At 35.7% G+C, this 18,673-nt stretch overlaps 1 protein-coding gene across 2 annotated transcripts in view; it reads right to left on the minus strand.

The window, feature by feature from the left end:
* Positions 1-1,039: 1,039 nt before the first annotated feature.
* The window catches only part of SPAST (spastin), a 52,332-nt gene continuing 34,698 nt past the window's right edge, over positions 1,040-18,673 (minus strand). For both annotated transcript variants that reach the window (XM_047853248.1, XM_047853247.1), the window contains exons 8-17: positions 16,544-16,618; positions 14,950-15,021; positions 13,549-13,624; positions 12,739-12,830; positions 12,513-12,592; positions 10,037-10,079; positions 9,015-9,094; positions 7,555-7,625; positions 5,846-5,886; positions 1,040-2,454 (exon numbers count right to left, since the gene is read on the minus strand). In XM_047853248.1, coding sequence (XP_047709204.1) covers positions 2,332-2,454; positions 5,846-5,886; positions 7,555-7,625; positions 9,015-9,094; positions 10,037-10,079; positions 12,513-12,592; positions 12,739-12,830; positions 13,549-13,624; positions 14,950-15,021; positions 16,544-16,618 — 753 coding nt within the window. In that variant the 3' untranslated portion in view covers positions 1,040-2,331. The remainder of the gene's footprint in view (positions 2,455-5,845; positions 5,887-7,554; positions 7,626-9,014; positions 9,095-10,036; positions 10,080-12,512; positions 12,593-12,738; positions 12,831-13,548; positions 13,625-14,949; positions 15,022-16,543; positions 16,619-18,673) is intronic.

Consider the following 18,673-nt stretch of genomic DNA (forward strand, 5'->3'; position numbering starts at 1 on the left):
CAGGGAAGTAAAATAATTTCTATACTGTATGGTTATTCATACAATAATATAATTCTTAGTGTTTATGACAATATTAACTTGTCTACCTTTTAATATTTGAAATCTTTGTTACATAAAAACTATTCCAATAAAAATAGTGAGCTACAGGGGCGCCTGGGTGGCGCAGTCGGTTAAGCGTCCGACTTCAGCCAGGTCACGATCTCGCGGTCCGTGAGTTCGAGCCCTGCGTCGGGCTCTGGGCTGATGGCTCAGAGCCTGGAGCCTGTTTCCGATTCTGTGTCTCCCTCTCTCTCTGCCCCTCGCCCATTCATGGTCTGTCTCTCTCTGTCCCAAAAATAAGTAAACGTTGAAAAAAAAAAATAGTGAGCTACATTAAATTATTGCAGGTAGAATCATGATAATTTTAAAGATTATATTTTAAAAGCTGGGCTTGAAGCACACAGATCTTTAATATGACTGAACAGTTATTCACATATGAATAATGCTAATCCTTTATTTAAATGAAAATACAAAGTGAAATTTTATGAGCTTTATTGAAAATGTCTTAACTTTGGATATTCCCAATTCTTGTCATCAGGTATGTATATTGCATCATCTTTTATTATCAAGATTTTATAATTGATGCTTTAATGTTTGAGACGTTAAAAAGATAGAACATATGACTGAAAATAGGCATGGTTCTGGCTTAAAAAAAGTTTTTTTTTTCTATTTATCCCAAGCCTCACTTCTGTTACCTAGGGAGTTCTAAGGTCATGATTAGAAGAGACATTTAAATTACAGCTACAAATAGCATATTATCTTAAGAAATGATACATCTTCTATATTTACATAAATCCTTGACAGGAACAAGAGGAAATTTAAGAAGAATGTATGTTTTCATTATAAAATTCTTATCTAGCCAGGGCGAGTTTTTAATGTATTCTTTCAAAACCAAAGGTGTTTCTCCTAAATGAAAAAATCTTTGTTACTACTATAAAATTATTCTTTCCACCCATGACATCTTACATAAAAGCACCAAAGAAAATTTCTGTAAACAAACTTTTAACCAGTAAACTAAGGGCAAATATCCATTTGCCTTTATTACAGTATTTAAAAAGCCATGATATGAGTCACTACTTCCTACAATGACAGTTTTATAATAAAATCCAGGCATACTTATACAAACAAGAAACGGAATTACTGTACATTTTTGGGGGAACAAAAGGCAGATTAACAGACTAACTTTTTAGTTAACAAAGTGAGCACAAGAAACCTATAAAATGTACGCAATGTATAAAAATTCAGTAATTTTTAAAGTTTCATTGAAGGGATTAATCATTATTAGGAATAAAAGATGGTAGATCCACTGGCTTATAATTATCCTGTAAACAGTAAGAAAGCAATGAGCAATAAATTAGAAACGTCTTAGCTCTCAGTACTTCCCTTCTCTCACACAGGAACCACTTTTACGGCAGTTAAAATTGGCCTTCTTAAATATTAGAATAAATCTAGCAGAAAATAAACTCCATTAGGAATAAATTAACAGTCTACAATAGATTTCTGACAAATATATTAGAAAAAAATACTGCAGGTCACACGAGGATTGATCTACACGTTGTATGACAGAGTGACTCAAACCTTCTAACCTTCTCCTTTTCTATTTTACTAGATTTGCTTTGTTGCTATCAACAAATGGCTTTCTAAATTGGCAGCAAGGTAACAGAAAGGTGAAAATGCAATTGTATCCTGACTGTAGATTGATGGAAAAAAAACAAAAACAAAACCTTCAAAACACTTTTTCCTTTTACTGTTACATAGGAAGAAGTTTCATTTGGCACACTGGATTTGTAAAGAGGGAAGAAAAAAAAAGTAACTTAGAGTGTTTGGTATTCTAATCTGTAGTAAAGACAACAGTAGGAAAGGAAAATAGAAAAATTACTATTTTAAGAAAAGACATCAGAAGACAAACAACCAAAGGCGCTTGTGTCTTCTACCATTCACTGTCTCTGGAATACCTTCATCTGCAACACAATATACAAATTATTATTTACATTATGATTATATTGGTAAAGAAGACCAGAATCAGTTTTTGTTGTGCTCTAACTTACAGTGCCCATTGGGATAACTAGCAACATAGGCAAGAAGGCCTTCAACAGAATACTCCATTTGCATTGTATATTTTATTTAAATTTGTTGTATGGTTCATCTGCTGGGGTGCACAAGTAATTGTAAGACTCTGAAAAGTCCTGTAAACTTAGGTTGAATTTCTGTAGCTGATTAACTATTCGACGAAGATGGTGTGTTACTCTCTTCGAAAGCAAAAACGTTCTGCAGGCTTATGAAGGTCTTTCCTTAAACAGTGGTATCGCCAAAGTCCTTGTTCCAACGTATGTATGCTTCTAAGGTTTGAGGGCTCACGCTGCGTTTTATCTTTTTCAAGGATTCAGTGAAGTCAGATAATCGAATATTTCTCATCTAGATTTTAAAAAAACACATGACGATACAAATGATGAATACGTACACAGTAGTTAACCCAAAGATGGACTGAAGTAATGATGCTATTGCTTATTAATGTTATAAATCTATATAAATATATTCTTAGAAAATCACGCCAATCATCTTATTTTACCTATTATAGGGTAGGCAAGTTTGCTATGTAAGAAATCTTACAAAAATGCTATACTAACATATGTGTTTAGCTTCTTAGGCATTAACATTTTAAATCATAGTATCTTCCCATTATAAAAACAGAAAACACTCATTATACAAAATGTGACAAAATATAGACAGGCAGAAAAAAGAATCACAATCCCACCCTTCAGAATTCTCAAGTTTCACTCACTAGCTAAATTCATGCTATGTTTATCGAAAAGGGAAAGAGGGTTTACAAGAAGCACATGAGACTTTAAGGAAATATTGCTTTTTACATTTCTTGTCTCATTTTCTGACCTTTTTAATGGGCTATGAGAATATAGACCAAAACATGCTGAGTTAACATGTATCTGTATCTACTGAGAGATTTTTAAAACCCAAAAGTTTTGGCTTGGCACGAAACGACCCATTTTTAAAAATTGTCAGTAGTATATACATGTGTATTTTGCCCAAAAAGAAGTTAAAGGAGAATCTGAGACAAAATGTCAACTGGATATTTATATATATTCTTTTTATGACTCTTATAAGACCCAACCTAAATACTTCACGCACGCTCTGATATCTTGATGTGCACAGATTGAGAAAATCACCCACATTTGTAACTTGTAGCCTAATCTTAGTCAAAAAGTAAAAGGATATATTGTTACCACATAATCACTATATGAGCCCTACATGTTTTCTTATTTAGCTATAAAACACACACTGGCTCTTCCTAAAGGCCAAAGTGTGGAAGGATGATAAATGTATTACCTATGATATTCCTGAATAAAATTTATTATAGAAATTAAGGTTTTAAAGGTTTTGACAAAATTCTAATTGAACTGTAAAGTATGGTGTACATATACATATGGAATTTATATATGATATTTTGAAGTTAGTAAGAGACAAATGTATACAACAGGAAAAAGCAAATGGTAGCTAATTTGAGAAAGAGAAAAATAAACAGCAAAGATGTCTTAACAAAATAATGAAATAATAAAGTTAAGATGGATACAAACTGTGCGCTTTAAAAACAAAGTATATTATACCCTGAATTTATAACCCCAAATTTTTAGCATTAACTTTTAAAAACACAGAATTCCAATACTATTATTTGTTTCTATTCTTATAAACTATAAAAGTCAAATGGAGTTCATCTCACCTAAATGTGTGTATACAAACCAGTACCTGACAATACAGTTAGTTATTAAAGTTGTACTAAATAAAATTCTAGTATACTTAGGGCACCTGGGTGGCTCAGTCGGTTAAGTGTCCGACTCTTGATTTTGGCTCAGGTCATGCATGATCTCCCAGTTTGTGAAATCAAGCCCTGTGTGGGGCTCTACACTGACAGTGCAAAGCCTGGTTGGGATTCTCTCTCTCCCCCTCTCTCTCTGACCCTCCCCACTCATGTTCACTCACATGTGTGCCCCCTCTCTCTCAAAATAAATGAGTAAACTTTAAAAAAATAAAACTTAAAAAATTACAAAATTCTAGTATACAATTTTAAAAACCAAATTACTTGTTTTCCTCTCATCTCATAAATGTGACTGATAAAATAGATTTCCTTAATTTCTATATCAAAATGCCATTATTAAGTATTTATGTATTTTTAAATCTATGGACACTTACATATGGATACATAGTATCCACACATTACACACAACTAAGTCTCCGTATGGATACTGTGAATACTAGGATACTATGTAAGTGCCAGTCTGCTTTAAGCATGCTATATATATTAACTCCTAAGTCTGGAACTAACAGCTAAAAGTCTACCAAATAATTAATACTAAAACCATCAGATTAAAAATAAACTGGATAAAACATACAGAACCAAAACTTATAACAAGGTCACAAAAGGTACGGTAATGTTATTTCTTGTAATTCACTCAGTAGTTTCATATTTTAGTGTTCCTAACATTTAGTTTATTTTTATTTTTTTTTAATTTTTTTTTCAACGTTTATTTATTTTTGGGACAGAGAGAGACAGAGCACGAACGGGGGATGGGCAGAGAGAGAGGGAGGCACAGAATCGGAAACAGGCTCCAGGCTCTGAGCCATCAGCCCAGAGCCTGACGTGAGGCTCGAACTCTCGGACCGCGAGATCGTGACCTGGCTGAAGTCGGACGCTTAACCGACTGCGCCACCCAGGCGCCCCAACCTAACATTTAGTTTAAAATAAGGTTCATATGGGGTGCCTGGGTGGCTCAGTCGGTTAGGTGTCCAACTTCAGCTCAGGTGTGATCTCACCATTGGTGGGTTCGAGCCCTGCCTTGGATTCTGGGCTGACAGCTCAGAGCCCGGAGCCTGCTTCAGATTCTGTGTCTCCCTCTGTCTCTGACCCTCCCCCACTCGCACTCTGTGTCTCTCTCTCTCTCAAAAATGAATAAACATTAAAAAGATTTTTACATAAGGTTCATATATATTTTTAAAATAGTGGATAAAGTTATATTTTTAAGTATGGGATTAAAATTCAAGTAGATATTATGCTGTAATACTGGAACAAATGTACTCCATCAGAACGAATTCATGGTATTTTAAAAATACATGTATTTTCAGGCTCTTGCCATTGGAATAGTCTAATTCAACACCAGTACTAATAAAAAACAATGTAGTATGGGGGTGCCTGGGTGGGTCAGTTGGTTAAGCGTCAGACTTTGGCTCAGGTGGGTTCGAGCCCCACGATGGGATCTGTGCTGACAGCTCAGAGTCTGGAGCCTGCTTCGGATTCTGTGTCTCCCTCCCTCTCTGACCCTCCCCCACTAGCACTCTGTGTCTCTCTCTCTCTCAGAAATAAACATTAAAAAAAAAAAAAAAAAAAAAAGAAATGCGTTAGCATCTCATAAGAGGGCCTATCACACTAAGAAACTGTAATGAATCACATTACATTGGTATTGTTTTTATAAGGAGGAAAACAAACACTGAAAAACTAATAGAATATGAAGGGATTAACTTGTTACAAAGAGTAAAATCCTCAAGTTTTCTATGATTTTCTTCTGTTTAGTAGTTACAAAACATGATTTGATAGAAAATGACTTAATGACTATGTACAATATTTTTTGTCCATTACCAAAGAACATTGTAAGAGACTGTAATTTGATATGCCTCTAGATTTTGAAATGAAACAAAGAACTTTTTCTAGCTTCTAACCAAATCACAGACAAAAATCCAGACAAAAGAGAAGTCTTACAATATAGAGAACCAGAGCAAAGAAAATTATAGAACAGTATACCTCACTGGCAGACATATTCTTTACTTGTTCTGGTTTCAGTTCTGTAAAATATAAGACAGCCACTTTAAAAAAAAGGTCTGTAAGTTTAAATTGCTGAAAAGCAAAACCAAGTAAAATGATCTAAAAGTACATGTTTGATATAAATTATTTGTATTAAAAGGAAGACACAAAATATTAAGCACAATTTATAAATGCTTAGAATAACATTCCTTCTTAGGAGTAACTGGGAGGCATTCAATTTCTTTGCATATTGCCTAGGAGTCATAAATTTTACCAATTTGAGATTGAACTTAAAAGATTCAACTTGTTCTTTACAAAGGCTTTAGGTTATTTTTTTTTTAAGCCAACAGCTTTTGTCTGCTTCAGAATTAATAGCTAAAACATTTTGGAAAAAAATACAAATGGTTTTTATATTAGCTACTGTTTTGAGTCCACTATTTGAACAAGATTTTGTACCTCTGGCAGTAAGAGTTTGACTAGAATGCTTTGCCAGAATCTCAAAATATATTCTCAAGGTTATACTCATTTTGCTCCAAAGCAGCAATTCCGAGTCAGTACGCTGTCTCACTGCAGGAGATGTGTTCTAGAAGCTGCATGTTCCATGTTCTATTTTATTACCACAGCCAGCAATCTGAGTGCATAGTTAAGAGCATCACCCATCCACTGCCCATGCCGCCTGTGGAAAAGCAGCTGAGAATATCTAGTCTAAAGTGGTATCAGAATGGTATTTCAGAATCAACAAATAGGAATCAACACAAAGCAATTCCTCAAAAGATAACAAATAATAATACAAGTAAAAACTTCTCTTACGCACTTTAATTTCAAGTGATAATCAGATTACTCAAGTTGAAAAAAGCCCAAAACCAGAAAAGAACATTTTCCCTTTATTTTTTTTTGCTTGCTTAAAAATGTTTTCTTTTCCTTTGGGTTTTCTGCTGGCTACCTACTATCAAGAAGTGAAACATATGACAGATGGTAATTTATCATGGTGAGCACTCCTTAACGTACAGAGCTGTCTAATCACTATGTTGTACACGAATATAATCTTGTATATTAACTATATTTCAATAAAAAAATTTTTAATTAAAAAAAAAAACAACTGAAACCTGTTGTTTATAATAGGGGTCATGGTCTACTGACCCATGGACTGTCTTTGTATGGTCTGTGAGCTGAGAATGGTTTCACATTTTTGTTTTTTTATAAAAACAAACAAAAAACAAAAAGAATATGCAATGGAGAGCCTATGTGGTCCCACAAGCCTAAAATATTTATCAGGCCCTTCACTGAAAAGTTTGTGGACACTCAGTCTAGAAACTACTTCATACCGGGGCACCAAGGTGGCTCAGTAGTTAAGTGTCTTAACTTCGGCTTGGGTCACGATCTCCCAGTTCATGAGTTTAAGTCCTACATTGAGCTCTGGGCTGACAGCTCAGCACTCAGAGCCTGCTCTGGATTCTGTATCTCCCTCTCTCTCTCTGCCCCTCGCCCGCCTTGTGCTGTCTCCCTCTCTCTCGCTCTCTCTCTCAAGAATAAACATTAAAAAAAAATTAAAAAGAACAAACAAGAAAAAGAAACTACTTCATATCAAGTTTTCCAGCAGCTTCAATGCTTTCCTACTACTACTTAAAAAACACCTCTCAATAGGGCTTCCTAAACTTCGAAAGTGGTCTAATAAATAGGTCTAAATGTCTCAAGCTCTGTACACATACCTCGGATAGGACCCAGTGCTGCATCTTTTGCCAAAGCTGTTAGATCACTTCCTGAATATCCGTCGGTCATTCTGAGAATGGGAAGGAAGAAAGAGCAAATGATTCTCATCTTTGCAGATTTAAAATCCTCCATGTAGAAAGAGTGTAAAATCTAGTTTGCCTCTGTCATCAAGCAGACAGCTACACACTTTGATTTTAAGGGCACAGAAAGGCCCACTTGCTGAAAACAAAGAAAACCATCTATGGCAGGCAAGGCTCCTTAGAATGAATGTCTCAAATTTTTATCATAAGAATCATTTCTTTACATTAAGGCATATTATATGTCCAGGAAGCTCCATTAGATTATAAATACATCCCCTGGAAAGGTAACAGCCATAAGCCATTGCTGGCCAACTGATACATAACCATTAATTATTGCTCTGTAAGTAAGTTAATGAAATGAATGTTTCTTTACCTTGACAAAGAACACTGCCAGTCAAGGTAGATTCCTTTTCTTTTTTTTAACTAAGAATATATATTTTTTAATTTTTCAAGTAAGCTCTGCACCTAACATGGGGCCTGAACTCACATCCCTGAGATAAAAAGTTGCATGCTCTACTGACTGAGCCAGCCAGGTGTCCAAGGTACATTTCTTTAAATATAGGACAGACAAGGTAAAGGACGGGTCTGGGGTAGAAGACATTGGCAAAAAGAGGCACACCTGAATGGGATGCCACAGTGGAGAGTCCTGGGCAGCCAAGAGATTATCAAAGGGAACTAAGAACTAGGGAGGGCAAAGGGGAAGAAGAAAATAAAACACGAAAAGAAAGCATTTACTTATCATGTACTATGTTAAATAACTATAGAGATCAAACATTATTAGCTGAATTCTTTACTGGAACAACAAAGAAGAACTTCACTATTTCCAAGTATTGAATTTATTCTTTCTTCATAGGTTATCTGGGACTCAGAGTATTTACTAAAATTACCAGCTATTCACATACTTCTTGAATATTTAAATTACTTTGTGAGATTTTTCAGAGACTAAAATTCAACAAGTGCACCTCCCATATTCAGTTTCTACTTAAGTACACCACTTAGAAGATGTGAAAGTTAAAAAAATTATGTGTAATATAAAGAACAAATTTATATGAGAATATTTGTGCTGGTGTGGGCAGAGATAAGTGTCTTAAAAATTTTTAAACTATTTTAATACCACTTATAAATTTTAATAAATTTATAAAAAGCATGTACTACTATCAGATATTTAGGTCATGTCTTGTAGAGGATCTAGAAATTTAAATTTAGATACCATATCTAACAATGAGAGATAAGAAAAAACAAAGGAAGCAGAGGATGAGACGAGCAGTTTTCTGAAAAATAAATTACTCATTTCACACTTGAGTTTACTTTAAACAAAAAAGAAAAAGACTTCTTTATAAAAGAAAAAACTTTAAGATAGACCAAATCAAATTACTCACCTAGCAAGTTGTGCTAGTTCTTTTTGGGTCAATGGGCTTCCTTGTTTACATAATAGATTTTTAAGTAAAAGTAGTCGTGTCTAAAAAGAAATATTAAAGAATTATCAGTCTCAAGAATTAGCTTAATGAAATATCCAAAAACTAGATTCAAATCCTGACCCTCATTTACGAGCTGAATGATCACACACAAATCACTCTAGTTCTTAGAGCCTCGCTCATGTCTGTTAATTGGAGTTAAAACGACCATTTTTTGAGAGCTCTTAAGAGAGTTAAAGATAATCCAAATAAAGCACTAAGGAATTAGCTGCTGCTACTATCAAGGATGTTAAGGTCTGAGCTAGACAACCACAATTTAAAAAAAAAAACACTTTTCTCGAGATATGAATTCATATAACACTAATCTCACCATTTTAAGTGTAACATTCAGTGACTTTTAATAAATATATAGTTTTGCAACCATACCATACTCCACTTTTAGAACATTTCTAACACCCCAAAAAGTTCAATCACGCCTATTTACACTTAGTTCCCACTCCCACCCACAGCCTCTGCAAACCACGGTTTCCTTTGTTTCTAGAAATTTGCCTTTTTTGGATATTTCATATAAATGGCATCATATGATAGGTTATCTTTTACATCTGGTATCTTTCACTTAGTATGTTTTTGAGGTTTTTCCATATTACAGCATGTGTTAAGTATCTCAATCCTTTCATTGCTAAACAGTATTCCATTAAATGCATATACCATATTTGTTTATCCATTGTCTAATTGATTAACATTTCAGACTCCTTACAGTTCTTGGCTATTATTTATAATGCTGCTATAAAAATTCTTATATGTGTCTTTGTGTAGACATGTTTTCATGGAATTATAGGGTCTTATGGTAAGTTTACATTTATCTTTTTAAGAAATTGCCAAACTGATTTCCAATCTGGCTGTACCAATAATTGGAAGATCAATATTGTCAAGATGGTAGTCCTTGTTTCCATGTTAAAAAAAAAAATTCAGACATAGATACATACCTCCTCGTTTGGCAAAGACACATATACCCGTTTGATGAAACGCCTAAAAAAAAGGATTCAAACAACTTCAGAAACATAGATTTGAATTTACAGGTAACTCCACTCAAGCAGCAAATGACAATAAAAAAGTTTTTTTTTTTTTTAATGTTTATTTATTTTTGAGACAGAGACAGAATGCGACTGGGGGAGGGACAGCGAGGCAGGGAGGCACAGAATCTGAAGCAGGCTCCAGGCTCTGAGCTGTCAGTACAGAGCCCGACGCTAAACTCATGAGCTGTGAGATCATGACCCGAGCCGAAGTCAGACACTCAACCAACTGAGCCACCCAGGCGCCCCAACAATAAAAAAGTTTTAAGTGTTATACTCAAGGTATCTGAATGCATTTTAGTAGTCATTAAAGTGAAGAGTTATTTTGAGTTACTTTTTTTTTTAAGACTTTATTTTTACATAATCTCTACACCCAACATGGGGCTTGAACTCATAACCCCAAGATAAAGAGGCACACGACTAAGCCAGCCAGGTGCCCCTTGAGTTACTCTTTAAAACTCTCTAGATAATGTTTAAAATTCCTTAATTCACTATTGTCAAGTTCTCATATATTTTTAATACAAACATATGAGAGCTATTAAAACAAAAAATCTGATATGAGGAGCAGAATAGAGAGATCTCCATTGTCTTCTTGAAAGGGAAAACAATTAAAATCAACAAGGACCACAGAAACAGATATGCAAACTTCACTATCAACAAACTCAGGTAACATTTACACAACTAGAGTGTATGAAGAAGGGCTGCCTAGGGCAGTGAAAATTACACCGACGAAGGAGGGTACACATAGCATCTGTTGCTGGAGGTTCCAGACACGGCTATCAGAGCACAGAGTTTTCCAAAGGAAACAGAGCACACTCAGGAGGAATAAAGCCAACCTCCCCATATTTAAACAATCATGTGAAGAACGGCTCTGCATATCATGTGAAACCTAGTCAGGCAGAAGCAGGGGAACTGCAAGGCAGGTGGGGCTGAACGAAGAAACTCAAAGACACATCATCTTTGTAAGAAAACATCAATCAGTCTGGCAAGATCACAAACTGTCTTGTGTGGACTAATCTTCATCAGGTACGGTTTGATTGTGACTCAGGGAGACTGCCTGATAGTCCAGTCTACTCATACGACAACTCAAGACACTTGCTCAGTAGCTCTTCTCCTAGAGTATCACTCCAAAACTAGGTTTGCCAAGAAAACTCCCTTTATTCTAATAAAAATAGTAACCAAACAGGCAAAAGCACATGGCTATTCTTTTAAGTGCTAAAAAAAAAAGAGGGAAAAGGTTACAATAAATATAGAGAACATACACAAAAAGATTTTGCCATAGAGCAAATTAAATTTGTGACCAAGTAACTTTCTGTGAAATAAAATTCTTTAATGAAAAAAAAAAGTTTTTTACAAAACAAGAGCTCAATGAGATATAAGTGTCTCAAGGCAATGACACACAAAAGCTCAAGGAAATAAGACAATAGAAGATGAAAAATGGGATTGCAGAGATCCGGAAAGCAACGAAAGCGAAGAAGAAAACCACCAAAGACACAGAGGTTACAATGGTAGCACAAAGAAGATCAGACACAAACTAAGTAGGAAATAAGGACAACAAACAAGAAGACAAACAAACAAAAAAAGACATTAGAGTTAAAAAGGACTAGAAAGGAAATTAAAGATAAGGAAGACAAAAAGAGGCAACATAATGCATAAATTGTGTCAAAGAAAAAAAAACCCAGAATAATGAATCAGGAAAAACAATTAAAGGTAGTATTCAAAATAACTTTCCTAAAACAAAAGAGATTCCTAACTCTCAATTTAAACAAACACCAAATCCCAGAAAAAATAAACACAGATCGACATCTTTTTCAAATAACTAGATTTCAATAGTTAAAAATTATATCCAATAAAGAGAAAAAAATCAAGTTAATCCATAAATGTGAATAAAAAGCAGGCTGGCTTCAGACTTCTACACTGCAACATTTAATCCTAGAAACAATGGAGCAATGTAATAAATTCGTCAGGCCAAGAAAGGGAGGCCCAAGAATTTTATGCTGAGTCAAACCATCCTTCTAGTGGGAAGGGAATAAATTTGTTCAATCATACAAGAACACAGAACATAATTTCCATGAATCCTGCTTTTATTGGCTTTTCATGAAGCCAACTAAAAGAAAAGTAAGAATCAATTCTGGTGTTTTAAGATAATTTAATCCTAATCAGAAGAAATAAACAATTTGCCTGCAACCAAAGTGAAAACTAGTTTTTGTGGTATCATGTTGGCTCTGCCTTCAAAATCTTTAGTAGGTAACAAGAGGGCAAAGGATGAATACCAGGAGGGAAATAATTTGTCTTCAAATTGAGAGTGAAGGAAATAAGACATTTGTGAGATGAACACAGGAGCAAATACACCTGTAATCGAAGTGTGTTTCTACATAAATCCCCCTACCTGAGAACAGCCTCATCAAGCTCTTGTGGCCTGTTAGTTGCACCCATTACAAGCACTCTGTCATCTCCAGCAGATTGTACCTGTAAGACAAAAAAATTTTTCAGTACTTTTAGGTAAAGTAATAACAAAAATACGATAAAATCTGTATTTCTAATTTGAGTCATTTAATTTGAAAATATCTACACTAAGATGCTACCACCTTAAAAATACCATAATCAATACTTACACCATCAAACTCTATTAGAAATTCAGTTTTTAGACGTCTACTAGCATCATGTTCTCCTTCTCTTCTTTCACACAAAAGGCTATCAACTTCATCTAAAGGAAACAAAAGGGTAAGACTTTAACTTAAAGCCACACAACACCAGTCATCTGAGATTAATCTAGTTTACTACTCAAGTTATTAATATTGTAGGTCCTGCACAATTCATTAGTCTTTAACTTTGCACTTCTTTTTTTTTTTTTTTTTTTTTAAATTTTTTTTCAACGTTTATTTATTTTTGGGACAGAGAGAGATAGAGCATGAACGGGGGAGGGGCAGAGAGAGAGGGAGACACAGAATCGGAAACAGGCTCCAGGCTCTGAGCCATCAGCCCAGAGCCTGACGTGGGGCTCGAACTCACGGACCACGAGACCTTGACCTGGCTGAAGTCGGACGCTCAACCGACTGCGCCACCCAGGCGCCCCAAACTTTGCACTTCTTTAAAATGTGTTCCTTCTGGGGCGCCTGGGTGGCTCAGTCGGTTGAGCGTCAGACTTCAGCTCAGGTCATGATCTCACAGTTGATGAGTTTGAGCCCCACGTCGGGCTCTGTGCTGACAGCTCAGAGCCTGGAGCCTACTTCTGATTCTGTGTCTCCCTTTCTCTCTGCCTCTCCCCAGCTCATGCTCTCTGTCTCAAAAATAAAGATAAACATTAAAAAAAAAATTTTTTTTAATGTGCTCCTTCTGAATACTCTCTTTCATTATACCTCTCAAACTTGGAGAAGGGAATTTCATAAATATTCAACTAACTTAGTTAGAAAACATTTTCTTACCTATAAAAATTATAGAAGGCTGAAGTTCTCGAGCCACAGCAAAAAGAGCTCTCACCAATTTCTCTCCTTCTCCCACCTAAAAACAAGGCATTATACACTGTAATACACATAAAATGCAACATTATTCCAGCTGTTTAAATTTCATGATTAAAAGTCTTACATCTAGGAATTTCCTTTCTTTGCAACAACCAAAGATTTGGTTTAAGGAATCGTGGGAGGAAGGTTACTGAACCATCGCTTATTAAAAACAAACAAAAAAAGACTATTATTTAATACAGTCTGATAAGTTTTTTGGGTTTTTTTTGGTTTTTTTTGGTGCTGAACCCTAGACTGGTCCGGTAAGTACTTTAAAAAATGAAATACATCTCTGCTTTGCTTGATCCTACATTCTTAAGACTTGAGAATGGAATAGCTATTAGGGGTATAACTAGTGAGAAGATGGAATATTAGGAGAGAGAAACAGACACTGTACATATTTCTTAAGCCTTTGGTTGTAGGGTATATTCATACAACCAGGTAAGTTGCAAAGTGCTCTACTAAACTAAACTTACTTAAATTAACTCTCACAATATCACTGTCAATAAGTATAAAAGTATTTCTAGATAGCCAAGGAGGTCTATGAACACCCCTTGTGACATTCCAGGGGATGAAATGCTATAATAAAACAATTCTATGCATTAAAATCAACTCATGAAAGGGTCATGAGGTTTGGGGTAATCCACTGTAAAAACTCTTCTGTCCTCTAGGTGGCATCTATTTTTTTAATTGAAAATTTCATTAAAAAAAAGAATGGCCTCAGATTTAGAATCACAAAGCAAATATTCTGAAGGACCCCCGTGAGAGATCACCTGCTGACAACATCAACACTTTATAAATGAGGCCTAAAAGTTTTCTTTTCTTAACACCAGCTCAGTACCCAACGTTAAGTTGGAATCCCTATCTCCTAACTTCCAAGACAGTGTTTTCCATTATACTATGTGTATCATGTTGGGTACATCTACTTTAATAACAATTTCACTTATAAAATTTCACATAGAAAGTAAAATATAACTAAGAAAAGAGGTATCATTTTACAGTTACTTTTAATTATTTTATAAAAATGAGAACTCAGCCAATACCTGATCTTGGATTTCTAGTCTTCAAAACTATAGGACAATAAATTTCTGTTGTGTTTATGGTACTTTGTTACACAGCCCCAGCAAATTAAAACAGTATTTAAGAGCACAATCCTAACTTCAAAAGAGCCTAACTTTGTCTTTTGAAGAGTGATTAATGTCCATCAGAGCTAAATAATAGATATAAAACTCAAAAATATTTTTTGTGTAATGTTATTACCATTTATACTTAGTAACATCTAGACAGCAACATAAAATATGACAATACTGGAAAAAGAACACTCACATATTTTGAAGTTAAACTTGCAGCACTTATGTTGAAGAAGGTTGCATTGGATTCTGCAGCTACTGCTTTAGCCTTAAAAATCACAAGGGCAAAACATTGTATTAGTTCAATATCTTCCTTTACAAAGAACCACATTTGAGGGGCACCTAGGTGGCTCAGTTAGTTAAGCATCCAACTTCAGCTCAGGTCATGATCTCATGGCTTGTGGGTTTGAGCCCCACGTCAGACTCTACGCTGACAGCTTGGAGCCTCTTTGGATTCTATCCCTCTGTCTCTCTCTGCCCCTCCCCGACTCGTGTTGTCTGTCTCTCTCTCAAATGAACATTAAAAAAATTTTTTTAAATAAAAGAACATTTGATCAACTTAAACACTAAAAAAGACTTTCCAAAAATATAAAATATTACATGATTCCTGATATGTGGCAATCAGTGTGTTTCTTCTCAGCAATGAAGAAAAAGTCTAGGAAGAGCTATGCTTCTTTCCATTCTCCCTATTTTTTCTAAGGGAGATGGATAAGGAGGGGTTAAAAAAAAAGGGTGTTAATTCCCTTCTCAGTTATAGAAAGATAACTGGTTGGGGAAAGAGAAACAGCTAAACTCTTTTCCTCTTTACTTTTCCCCTCTAAAAGAGCTATACAGGAGAAAGGTATCCAGATCCCAGTAAAACCTTGGGCAAAAGGATACTGGAAAAAAAAAATGCTGTATGTAAATTATACTTCAATAAAAAAAGAAAAAGTGTGTTATCCTGATTATTTATTTATTTTGAAAGTTTTTATTTATTTTGAGAGAGAGGGAGAGGGTAGGGGTAGAGAGAGAGAGGAGAGAGGGGGAATCCCAAGCAGACTCCACACAGCCAGCTGGGAGCCTGACATGGGGCTCAAACTCACAAACCGTTGAGACCACGACCTGAGCCAAAATCAACAGTCAGACACTTAACAGACTGAGCCACCTGGGCACCCGCTCTGCTGAATATTTAAATAAAGCTGTTAAGATAGGAAGAAAAAAAAAATCAAGGGCTAGGAAGATACAGAATATAGTAAGGTAAGCTTTTCTGAAGTAAAAATGTTATTATTTAACTTGGGAAAATAATGAAAACTACACTTAAATATAACCAATCCAAAACATACTACTGAAGAGAACATAATGTGTTTTTCCATCTACTTCTTCATTGAAAACATGTTTAAAAACTTAGGAGAAGGGGCGCCTGGGTGGCTCAGTCGGTTAAGCGTCCGACTTCGGCTCAGGTCACGATCTCGCGGTCTGTGAGTTCGAGCCCCGTGCGCGGGCTCTGTGCTGACAGCTCGGAGCCTGGAGCCTGTTTCCGATTCTGTGTCTCCCTCTCTCTCTGACCTCCCCCGTTCATGCTCTGTCTCTGTCTCAAAAATAAATAAACGTTAAAAAAAAGAACTTAAAAAAAAAAAAAACTTAGGAGAAATATATTATAACAAAAAGCAAACCATAAAAATAACTCAGAGGTTGTGCACGCTTCGGCAGCACATGTACTAAAAAACAACTCAGAGGCAATATAAACTTTTTTTCATAACATTATCTCTAATTATCTAAACAGAACATTCAAATTCTAAAAGAATTCTTACCAACATTGTTTTTCCATTTCCAGGTGGACCAAAGAGTAACAATCCTCTGGCAGGAGCTCTAAGCCCTGTGAACAACTAAAATCATATACTTTAGTTCACAACTATGATTCTGGAGACACTTTTTTTCCCAAACATTTTAAGTCTGTCATCTGAAAAGCATCATTTTGGGGACGCTTGGGGGTGCAGTTGGTTGAGCATCTGACTTCAGCTCAGGTCATGATCGCATGGTTCATGGGTTCGAGCCCTGCATAGGGATCTGTGAACAGCTCAGAGGCTGGAGCCTGCTTCAGATTCTGTCTTTGTCTTTCTCCCTCTCTGCCCCTCCCCAACTTGCACTCTGTCTCTCTCTCTCAAAAATAATTGTTAAAAATTTAAAAAAAAAAAAGCATTTTTCTGTAGCATCCTCCTAAACAGAACTCCTCAGAGCTCTAAAGAGAACACATATAATCAATAAATTGGTGTAATTATTAAAAACAGAAGAAAACAAAGTTTTTAAGAATCTCATTGAAAAATAAAGCAAATTGGTTAAACAAGACATAATGAACACATATGCTTCTCTACTTCCTTTGGAAATCTCACCAAAATAATAGTAGATGAAAAAAGAAGATATAAATCTTCAAAATAAAGAGAACACGAAAGGAAAAAACAGAAGACACAAAAATTTTTGTAGAGAGAGAACGGACAAAGTGTGGTAAATTATTTTGCAGGGGTGATAGAGCTAAAACCTAAGTGCCTGATTGTAAAGGGATACCTAGATACCAGCAGTGAGTGGAAGTGAACAAAAACCCTGGAAAACGTCAGGACGTGGAAGTATGATGTATCAGAGAAAGCAGGAGGAAGGCGGACAGCCACAGAGGAACTGCTTGAAAGTTTGTATGAGGAACAACTAAACTGAGGTGCCCACCCGCCCCACCAAGATCACCAAGATCCAAGTACTCCTCTTTCACAAACAAAGGAGGCAAAAATTTTGTTCTTTAGAGATATTAAACCTGAGTCTCCAGACTCAAAGACACCAGGCATGGCAGAGAGTCAAGTGTGAAGCACGAGACTGATACCACTTTGCTTAATAGTGAAAGAGTATGTATTTTTAAGTTGAACCATATGAAATGGCTAATACTAAACAAATTTTTTTTTTATTGTTTATACATTTTTGAGAGAGAGAGAGAGAGAGCACGAGTCATGGAGGGGCAGAGAGAGAAGGGGACAAAGGATCTGGCAGATATTCAACTTTCAAAAAAGTATTTATTTTCGGGGCACCTGGGTGGCTCAGTCGGTTGAGCGTCTGGCTTCGGTTCAGTTCATGATCTTGTGGTTCATGAGTTTGAGCCCCACTTCGGGATCTGTGCTGACAGCTCAGACCCTGGAGCCTGCTTCAGATTCTGTGTCTCCCTCTCTCTCTGCCCCTCCCCTGCTCATGCTCTGTCTCTCTCAAAAATAAGTATTAAAAAAAATGATTACAATACTACAATACTATAATCCATGTAGTTGCAAATGGCAAGATTTCATTCTTTTTGATTGCCGAGTAATACTCCACTGTATGTACACACACACACACACACACACACACACACACCGCATCTTTATCCATGTGTTGGTTGGCCATCTGGATGTCTTCTTTGGAGAAGTGTCTATTCACATCTTTTACCCATTTCTTCACTGGATTGGTTTTTGGATGTTGAGTTTAAGAAGCTCTTTATAGATTTTGGATACTAACCCTTTATCTGATATGTAATTTGCAAATATCTTCTCCCATTCTGTCGATTGCCTTTTGGTTTTGCTGATTGTTTCCTTCGCTGTGCAGAAGCTCTTTATTTTGATGAGGTCCCAATAGTTCATTTTTGCTTTTGTTTCCCTTGCCTCAGGAAACATGTTTAGTAAGAAGTTGCTGCAGCTAAGATCTAAGAGGTTTTGCCTGTTTTCTCCTCAAGGATATTGATGGCTTCCTGTCTTCCATTTAGGTCTTTCATCTATTTTGAGTTTATTTTTGTGTATGGTGTAAGAAAGTGATCCAGGTTCATTTTTCTGCATGTCGCTGTCCAGTTTTCCCAACACCATTTGCTGAAGAGACTGTCTTGATTCCATTAGATATTCTTTCCTGCTTTGTCAAAGGTTAGTTGGCCATATGTCTGT

This window comes from Prionailurus viverrinus, chromosome A3 (assembly GCF_022837055.1).
Source record: "Prionailurus viverrinus isolate Anna chromosome A3, UM_Priviv_1.0, whole genome shotgun sequence".
NCBI classification, from domain to species: Eukaryota; Metazoa; Chordata; class Mammalia; order Carnivora; family Felidae; genus Prionailurus; species Prionailurus viverrinus.